The sequence below is a fragment of the Cinclus cinclus genome, unplaced genomic scaffold (assembly GCF_963662255.1).
Source record: "Cinclus cinclus unplaced genomic scaffold, bCinCin1.1 SCAFFOLD_248, whole genome shotgun sequence".
In the NCBI taxonomy this organism is placed as follows: domain Eukaryota; kingdom Metazoa; phylum Chordata; class Aves; order Passeriformes; family Cinclidae; genus Cinclus; species Cinclus cinclus.
In genome coordinates, this window is record NW_026912145.1 from 38,402 (window position 1) to 47,961 (window position 9,560).

At 57.8% G+C, this 9,560-nt stretch overlaps 1 protein-coding gene across 5 annotated transcripts in view; it reads right to left on the minus strand.

Moving 5' to 3' along the window:
• SESN2 (sestrin 2) overlaps window positions 1-8,590 on the minus strand; it is a 32,744-nt gene extending 24,154 nt beyond the window's left edge. For 2 of the 5 annotated variants that reach the window (XM_062514467.1, XM_062514464.1), the window contains exons 1-8: window positions 6,981-7,465; window positions 6,656-6,850; window positions 6,118-6,300; window positions 5,656-5,865; window positions 4,768-4,918; window positions 4,485-4,600; window positions 3,502-3,746; window positions 2,933-3,077 (exon numbers count right to left, since the gene is read on the minus strand). In XM_062514467.1, the coding sequence (XP_062370451.1) occupies window positions 2,933-3,077; window positions 3,502-3,746; window positions 4,485-4,600; window positions 4,768-4,918; window positions 5,656-5,865; window positions 6,118-6,300; window positions 6,656-6,850; window positions 6,981-7,085 (1,350 nt within the window). In that variant the 5' untranslated portion in view covers window positions 7,086-7,465. Of the gene's footprint in view, window positions 1-1,785; window positions 2,855-2,932; window positions 3,078-3,501; window positions 3,799-4,484; window positions 4,601-4,767; window positions 4,919-5,655; window positions 5,866-6,117; window positions 6,301-6,655; window positions 6,851-6,980; window positions 7,466-7,603; window positions 7,670-8,512 lie in introns of those variants that run through there. The other 3 variants (XM_062514466.1, XM_062514465.1, XR_009934321.1) reach the window with 3 other exon arrangements.
• Between the last annotated feature and the right edge of the window lie 970 nt (window positions 8,591-9,560).

Genomic DNA, 9,560 nt, shown 5'->3' on the forward strand with positions numbered 1-9,560 from the left:
ATGGGGGTTTGGAACGGTGAGACTTTGGGGTCGGAGCGCGAGCGGAATTGCGGGGCTGTGGGTTTGGAAATGGGGGCTGTGGGGGCTTGCTAAAGGGGAAGATAGGGTGCTGGGTGTGTAGGTGTGGGGGTTTGCGATCACAGGGGTCACGGAGAGTTGGCATGGGGGGGTCACGGGGCGCTGGGATGAGGCTTTGGGTCTGGGGTCTGCCCGCAGAAAGCCGAGGTGATTCCCTGGGGTACCTCGGAGGCGGACTCAGCCTTTAACACTCCGGCAAGGGAAACCTCACCCTGCAAATGTCCGGGCTGCGGAGGGAGCTGTCGGCACGACCCGCACACCCCACAGCCCAGTGCAGAGCCAGGGGAAGGAGATCAGCTTTAAGGGCTCCTGCAACCCAAACCCTTCGGGCACTGCAAGGTTCACAGCAGGGCCGGCTCCAGCGGGCGACCCCAGCCCCAGCCCCGGGCCGCTCCCCCTGCGCTCTCTGCGTCTCCATTTCCAGCCCTGCAGCGGAGCCAGGGTCGGTCGGGCACAGACATTTCCCAAACCCAGCCCCGCATGAGCCCCTGCACAGCCTGCAGGAACGCCCAGTGCAAAGCGCTTTGGGCTCCTTCGGTTCTAAAGGACTCCTTCAGCACAGATAATGATGATATTGTTATTATCATTATTTACTACTACTGTTATTCCTATTGTGTGTTAAATACCACTAACACATTATGTTTATAAATTGAGGACAAGTGTAGGGAAAAAAATAGCATCAATTGGGATCATAACTATCAGCTACAGGTAGGGAGATTATTAACACACCTGCCCTACAAGACAACGGTGAAAGCTGCAGATAAATTATATATATGTACACAAATTGCAGGCTTTGGTTATGCATCAGATGAGGAATTTATTGGTTTATAATTGTGACCAACTGAAAAAACAAAGGCTACCTTTCATTCATCACTTCATTCCATCAAGTGATGCAATGACCCAGGTTATGAGCTAAAGGAGATCCCAGGGCTGGCTCAGCTCCCCAGGCCCCCACACAGAGTTCTCTGGTGCTACAGGATGACACCCTAAAATCCAGCACTTTGTCCACCAGGAACTTTGGCACAACCAGCAAAGCCCAGGCAGCCCTGCCCTCCTGCCTCAGTTCCCCAAAAGAAAGCTGCCTTCAAACCTCTTTCCCCCAAAATAGACTCTGCCCTATAAATAAATCCCCAGCAAACTCTCACTAATCCTCCCTTCTAGCCCCACTGCCCTCCACATGCCTGCTCAGAGGGGCAGGTCCCCTACGGCTGCAGGGCCCAGAGTCCCATCCAGCCCCAGAGCCAGGATCTGGCACCTTCCAAGAGGACCTGCCCCTTCTCAGGGATCTTATCAGCAGCTTCCAGGGGCTCCTGCCCACACCCTGATAAGTACTGGGCTCCACATCAAGGAGCTGGGGTGTCTGCAGTTCTGCTTCACCCCCCAGCACCACTGCAGCTCAGCTCCATGCCAGAAGTGGAGCAGAGCATCCCATGGGACACCCAGAGCAGGATGAGTGTCATGTCTAAATCCTGACTTTCCAGGAAGATGTTACAGCCAGGAAAGACTGGAAAAATTCAAGGACAACTAATTGAAGTCAAACCCACCCCCCTGAGGAAAATGGGGAGTGCTCATACCTCCCACCTCCCCCCTTGGACAAGGCAGGGATGCTCCCAGGCACTCCCAGAGCAGCAAGACCCCTGCACTCTGTACATGCCTACAGGATTAGCCCCTGGGCTGACCAAAGGGAAAGTGAAAAAGGAAAAAGAATGAAAAAAGAACTATTTTATTTTTTCAAACAAGATTAATAGCAAAGTTACAGAGGCATTTCCATGCCTAGTCAAGAGTTAATATACCCCAAAAATTATAGAAATAACTTAACTGGAGCTATGATTCAACAGCCAAACCAAGGGTGGTGATGCTGCTGGCCTGGGATCCTGCTCCCCAGCAGGCACCTCCATGGTGACCTGTGCTGCTGGGAATGCTCTGGTATACCCAGATAAAGCCATGGTCACCCCATCCCACCCTGCCACCCTCACAGCAGGAGAGGGGCTGAGGGAGCCTCATGCCCCAGCACAGCTCCCCACCTCAGCCCCTAAAGCTGAGAGAGTGGAGATGTGCCAGTGGTTGGAAAACAATGCAAAAAGGTATAAAACACACTCAGGTATTCCTACCCTTTCCCTGCTCCTGCCCTGGCATTTGGGTTAAAGGCACTTTGCATCCCAAACTGCAGGGGATGAGGCAGAAAGGCGGGGAGGGGGTGCCTGGGCAGCACCCCCACCAGCAGCTGTCTCCCAGCCCAGCAGGACCCAAAAAGCAGGAATGAAGCCCAAGATAACCTCTGGCCATCTCTGGCAGGGGGATAGTGCTCTTCAGTGGCAGCTTTGGTGCAGGACATGTCACAGGGGTGTGACACCAGCACTGCACCCACAGACATCCCAGTCTGGCTTCACGGGGCTAACCCCAAAGAGGCACAGAGCAGTAGAGCACTTGCAGCCCTGCCAAGCCCAGGGCAGCACTGCAGGGTCCCCCCAGCACTGACAGTTTCTTGGGGGCTCCCCTTTCCTGGGAGAAAGCACAGGGAAGCTCCCACTTTACTTCCACAGCTCATCAAGCAGGGAGACAACGCTCCCGACGGATTTTCAGAGTACCAGCTGCCCCCCAGCCTTTCTACACAGCCAGGGCAGGAGGAGGAGGAGGAGGAGGAGGAGGAGGAGGAGGAGGAGGAGGAGGAGGAGGGAGCAGAGGCAGCTCAGGTCATGTAGCAGGTGACAGCCCTGAGGGCGTAGAGCAGAGCTGCCTGCATCCGTGCCTCCAGCAGGAGCAGGTTGACGTGCACCTATGGCAAGAGCAGAGTCAGGGCATAGGGTCAGCACCCCCAAACACCCTGCCAGGAGGGGAAGGGATGGGGCATCACCTTCTCTGAGTGTTTGAAGTGCCTCCAGAACTGTGTGTAGATCTGCTTGGTCGTCTTCTCTGGGTAGCAAGCCACTGTCTTGATGTAGATCTTTAAGTTGCGCTCCAGGAGCTGGTTCACCTCCCCATAGTCGTAATCATCATAGCTGGAGAGAGGAGGATGTGTTATTCCAGCCACAAGCCTTGTGCATTCATAGAATCATGGAATGGTTTGTGTTGGAAGAGACCTTAAAGCCCATCCAATCCCACTGCCTGCCATGGGCAGGGACACCTTCCCCTGTCCCAGGCTGTTCCAAGCCCCATCCAACCTAGCCTTGGACACTTCCAGGGATGAGAATTCCACCACCTCTTCGGGCAAACTCTACCAGAGCCTCACCACCCTTATGATAATTTTTTACTAAATTCTCCTCTCTCAGGGTTGTTCTGAACCTCAGCCAAGCCTGCCAACAGCATCACTTTGCCTTAGGGAAGCAGCAACAGCAACACTCTAACCAGGACCAAGTCACTGGACCTGCTCCCGGGCTCTTCCCAAGGCGGAGAAGGAGCTCCAGCCACATTTTGGGGATGTACCGGATGCCGAAGACGCAGTGGACGTAGTTCCAGATGGCCCGGCGCAGCACGGAGGTGTCCACGCCGCAGTGCGTGGCAATGGTGTTGTAGGTGAGGTTGTAAACCACCTGGAACTTCTCATCCAGGAGCTGCCCCACGTCGGGGTACAGGCGGTTCATCAGCGAGTAGCCATGGTCCTCCCAGGTGTAATCCTGGTGGACAAAGGATGCCAGAGGTTTGGTGGGGAAAACTGGGATCCCTCTGTCCTGGTTTCAAGCAGGGTAGAGTTAGTTTCTTCTCAGCAGCTGTTCCAGTGCTCTGATTTGGAATGAGAAGTGTGTTGGTAACACACTGATGGCTTGGTTTTTGTTTTTTTTTTTTTTTTTTTTTTTTTTGCTAAGGTGGATTTATCCTGAGTCAAGGACTTTATTCCTCTTGTTTCAGGCTCTGCCAATGGGAGGGAGCACAGCCAGGACAGGTGACCCAAACTGACCACAGGGATATTCCACACCAGAGAACATCACGCCCAGTATCTGAACTGGGGGGAATTACCTGGAAGGGGCCAACCGGGGTTTGGGAAGCGGGGTCTGACATCAGTCAGCAGATGATGAGCAATTGCATTGTGCATCACTTGTTTTTTCCCTTCTCACTGTCATTATTATCATTATTTATTATTATCATTGTGTTTTGCTTTATTTTCAATTATTTAACTGTTCATCTCTCAACATAAGAGTTTCATTTTGATTTTCATCCGTGGGTTGTGGGGAAGAACATGGGAGCTAAGTGAGCAGCTGGTCTCGTGTCTCATCTCCAGCTGGCATTAAACCAAAACACCCCCCAAAGCCAGGGACATAAGGTGGGGTCTCCCCTAAGTTAACACCTCCCCCCAGTTCTCACAACCCAGTTGCTCAGCTCCAACCCTTCACCCAGTGTCCCCAATCCTGGGAACAACCCCAACTTAAGTAGCAGCTACGCTCAGACCTGAGGCACTGCTGAGCACCCACCTGTGCACGGAAGGTGGGGGGGGCATGCTCCCCCCTCCGTGTGAAGTCCTTGTATCCGAATTCAGGGTCCTCCAGGAAGCAGCGGATGTGGGACTGCAGGGAGGGATCCAAAATATCTACAAGGTACCAATGCAGTGCCCATGAGCCCAGATGGAGTCAGCGCTGCACTGAGGAGCTGATCCTGCTCTCCCTCAGGCAGATTCTGGTTCCTTTCCCCCTCCTCAGGCTCCCCTGGCCCATGGGGACCTCCTGCCCCCAGACAGTTCCCCCTGCACCTCCTCACCTGAGGAAGGGACCAGCAAACTCTCTGTCTTCTCCAGCTCGAAGCGTGTCGCCATCTCCTCCTGTGTGACTCCTTCCTCCTCCAGCTGGTTTTCCTGCAGCAGCTTCATCCTCTCCATCAGCATCTCCACCTCCTGCATGGCATCTGTGCCCTGGGGAAACACAGGGCAGGGTCAAACCCTGCCCCTGATCGACCAGAGGGGCCCCCAAACCCAGGTCTTCTGGCACGTGGGGGAGTCGCTGGGCTGCTCAAATGAGCATCTCCCTCTGGGATTTTCCTGCCCCGATTCCAGATGCCTGACCCATCCCCATGCCTGTGAGGAGGGGGAAGTCCTGTGGAGGATGTGGAAGGTACTGCATGGCTATAAAGCATCAGTTGTTCCCAATAAAGGCCACAGACATTCTCTGAGAGCTGGGCCTCTCTACTCTGGTAACAAGACAGGGAGAGATGGGGGTGTTCAGTCTGGAGAAGAGAAAGCTCCAGGGAGACCTTAGAGACCCTTCCTGCGCCTAAAGGGGCTCCAGGAGAGCTGGAGAGGGACTTGGAACAAGAGCCTGGAGGGACAGGACAAGGGGGAATGGCTTCCCACTGCCAGAAGGCAGGGATAGATGGGATATTGGGAAGGAATCCTTCCCTGTGACCGTGGGGAGATCCTGCCAGAGCTCACTCAGAGAAACCATGGCTGCCCCACCTCTGAAAGTGTTAAGGGTCAGGCTGGTCAGGGCTTGGAGCAAACCTAGTCTAGTGAAAGGTGTCTCTGCCCATGGCAGGGGGTAGAACAAGATGGGCTTTAAGGTCCTATCCAATCCAAGCTGATCTGTGATTCCTCATAAAGCATCCAGCACCCCGGAGTACACTCCCAGCACTGCAAGGTAAAGCCCCTCTTACCCCAGAGCCCCCCATGCTGTCATCAGAGGCAGGGCTGCTGTCACTGTGGGGTGAGGGGGCCCAGCAGCTGTTCCCCACGTCCTGCTCCTCCTCGGGTTTGATGCCGCAGCCGAAGACAAAGGATGCGAGCGAGTGGTAGTGGGTGAGGAGCACCAGTGCCTGCACCAGCTCTGCCAGCGACCAGCTGTCCTCCCCTGGCTTCAGCAGAGCCTGTGACACACAGCAGGGCTTGGAGAGACCCTCCAGCCCTCAGCTGCACACCCACCACAGCCCAGTGCTGGAGCAAGCCAGTGGCAGGGATACAGGAGATTGTCTGGGAAGTGCCTCACCCACAGACCCCATCCCACTGACTCCATCAGACCCAAAGGGTTAAACCTTGGGGACTATGCAAACAGCAACATGGGCCCTGGGGTCAAACAGTGTGTTTTGGGGAGGATCTGTGTTGGCAGCATCAGCTCTCACCTCGATGTGCTCCTTGGTGACGAGCCAGGGCCGGTGCGCCAGCAGCTTGTTGATCTCATTGAGGTTCCGGAGTTTTTGGGGGGCACAGTGCAGCCCCCGCAGCCACGCAGGGTTGCCCCCCACCTGCAGGAACTCCCCCATGTGCAATCCCACCAGGTAGGAGCAGCGGTGCCGGGCTGCTGCCTGCAGAGAGAGCCAGCAGTCAGCCCCCAGCACTGGCTGGGGGACCCCCGCCCTGCTACAAGCCCTTGAAGAAGCCAAGGCAGGGAGCCCACTCATCCCACATCGATCCTGGAGGATTTTCCTTGGGAATATGAGCTCTAGAGACGGGGGAGTTCCCCCATCACTATCAATGCCAGTCCCCAGGGGTCCTGGAGAGAAGGTTTTGGGGTACCCTGGGTGGGCACCAACCCCAAAGGAGCTTCTAAGCTTTTGGGATGTCAGCTCAGAGAGGAGGTACCAAATGCCTCCCAAGCAGCAGTGCTGGGACCCTGCAGAGCACCCCGTGTCCCCACACCCCCGTGTCCCCACGGCTCACCATGATGGCGATGTAGTGGCGCCTGTGGTAGGGCAGGGGCCCGTCCATGTGCAGCAGGAGGCACTGGGTCTTCCAGAAGCTGCTGAGGTACTGTGGGTGCAGCCCCATGACCATGGCGACGTGGTCCACCCTGCCTGCCGAGACGAAGGCCTTGAGGAGCCGGTGCAGGCTGCTGTCCCCCCCTTCCCGCGGGATCTGCAGGACGAGGAGAGCAGGGAAATGAAGGGCTGGGAGCTGTGGGCCCCCACTCTTCCAACATCCCCCTAACCTAAATGGAGACCCCCTCCAACAAGCAGAACCCAGGCACCCAAGATCAGACCCTCACCCCACTGGAAGCGCCACGCCTCCGGAACGGACAGCGCCGGGGGCCCCCGCTGCCCGTCCCCCCGCTGCCAGCCCCGGGGGACAGAGCCTGTCTGGGGGTGTCCATGGCAGATCCCACACGGCCCGTCCGGCTCAGCCTGTGGGTCGGGTTGTTTGTTTGGGCTCTGGAGTGCGGGGGAGGAGATGGGGTCAGCCCCCCAGCGCGGTGACGAAACCACGGCGCTATCTCTGCCTGCGGAGGAACATCTGGAAGAGTGAATGTGGGTGCTGAGATAGGGCTCAGGTGCTCCGGGGATTTCAGGGCAGAATGCTGGGGGGCGGGCAGGGCAAGGTCGTGGGTCTTTGCACCGCAGGGGAAACACAGATGTGTCAGGATGAGTGGGGAAACTGAGGCACAGGCAGGGCAGGCAAACTCCAGGGTAAAATACAGCTGTTCTCCCAATCTCCAGAATGACTCCCCCAAAACGCCACAAGGATCTCCTTGGGGTGAGTGACTCCTCTCCACCCCTTCCTCAGCATCCCACCCCAACTAGGAACCGGGGTTCAGGGAATCCTTCCTGTCCCCGCACCCGCAGCAGGGAAGGGTGAAGGAAACCCCGCCCAATTCAATCCCCATCGCTTTACCTCTCCCAGGGGAATGAAGGTGCTGGGGCCCCTCGCCAGCTCCCGGGGAGCCTCGAGTCCTCTTTCCTAGGAAGGAAGGCACAGCCGGCAGTCACCGGAGCCACGGAACATCCCGGTCAGCGTCAGCGGAAGGGGTGACTCAGGCGGACACCGGCACGGGCCACGGGGCCGTCACCCCCGCACCCTTTGCGTCAGGCTGGCAGCGCCTGATGAAACCGGGCTGCGATGTTGCTCCGCTCCCGGACGCGTGTGACACACCGGGATACCGGAGCTGCGGCCCCACGGGTCCGGAGTGGCGACACCACTCCCGAGCCGGGATGTGCACCCTCCGTGGGAAACAGGGAGAAACGGGGTGCGGAGGTCCCGCAGGGCGGCACTGGGGATCAGGAGCAGCACAGCCACGGCACTGTGGTTACAATCGCCGGCAACTCACGGCCTCCGGGGGTGCCATTAACCCCTCCCTGGGCACAAAACGACACTCAGCATCACCATTTCTCCATACCCTCCTCCAAATTCATTAACACGGTAAATCCAGAAATGAGCCCTTACTCATAGGGGCTCCCCCTGCCCCAAGCACGGGGTTCGGGTCCTCCTCAGGGCTGGAGGGGCAGCTACGCTACCACAGCACCCACTCCGTTACTGGGTGAACAGGACGAGCTGCTTCCACAGACCCGTGGAGGGGACACGACAGCATAATTCAAAGCCCTGTGGAGGCGGAAGGTGCAGCCCGGCACCCTCTCCCAAGCGGCAAAGGGGTGTGGGACGGCACGGAGTGACCAGGGCAGCCGGGAGGGGCGGGGTGACCCCGGGCACCGGCCGCGGGTCAGGGGCGCGCCCCCAGCGCCTCTCCGAGGGACGCCCATGCGGGCTGCACCCGGGGATGGGGCGATACGGCCCGGGAGCCCTTACCTGGCCGCCCCGCCGGGCCCCGCAGCCCCGGTGCTCCTCCGGCCCCGCGGGGCTGCACGGCGAGCCGGCGAGCAGCATCACGGTGGGGCTGAGCGGCGGGGGAACAGGAAAGGACAGGCGGGGGAACAGGAAGGGACAGGCGGGGAGGGGGGGGGGACAGCCCCGCTACCACCCGAACACCCCGCGCCCGCCGCGCTTACATAGCGCGGACGGACACGCCCCCCCGGCACACGTCAACCAATGGGAGCTCGCGGGCGTGAACACCCAGCATCAACCAGACCAATAGTGACACGGGGGCGTCGCCGTATTGTCGAAGACAAAGACATCAGGTCTACCCAGGGCCGGCCGCACTTTCCCGACCCTGGAAGGCTGGGAGTGCGGGAAATGTGTCCTAGGCCTAAAGGGAGAAGAAAGCCAAGGAAAACTACCTCTGCTCCGCTCAGCTGAGGCCCCGCCTGCCGGGCAGGGCCAGCTCCGGGCCACCAACATCAGAAGGATGTGGAGCTGCTGGAGTGAGTCCAGAGGAGGCCAAGATGCTCCAGAGGGCTGAAGTCCCCCTGCACTGAAGAAAGACAGGGAGAGATGAAGGCATTCAGCCTAGAGAAGAGAAAGCTCTGGGGAAACCTTAGAGCCCATTCCAGTGTCTAAAGGGGCTCCAACAAAGCTGGAGAAAGACTTGGGACAAGGGCCTGGAATGCCAGGACAAGGTGGGATGGCTTCCTGCTGCCAGAAGGCAGGGATGGATGGGACAGTGGGAAGGAATTCTTTCCTTTGACAGTGGGGAGGCCCTGGCAGAGTTTGCCCAGTTTGCCCCTGGACCCCGGGAAGTGTCCAAAGCCAGGCTGGACAGGGCTTGGAGCAATCTGAGATAGTGGAAGGTGTCCCTGCCCATGGAGTGGGACAGAATGAGATAGGTTTAAGATCCCTTCCAACCAAACACGGTCTGGGATTCTCTGACTCTTTCACTGGGTTTGGTGTTTCTCCAAAGGGACAGGAGAAAAAGTGAAAAGAAGAAAAATAATAAAGAAAAAAAAAAAAGGTAAAAAGA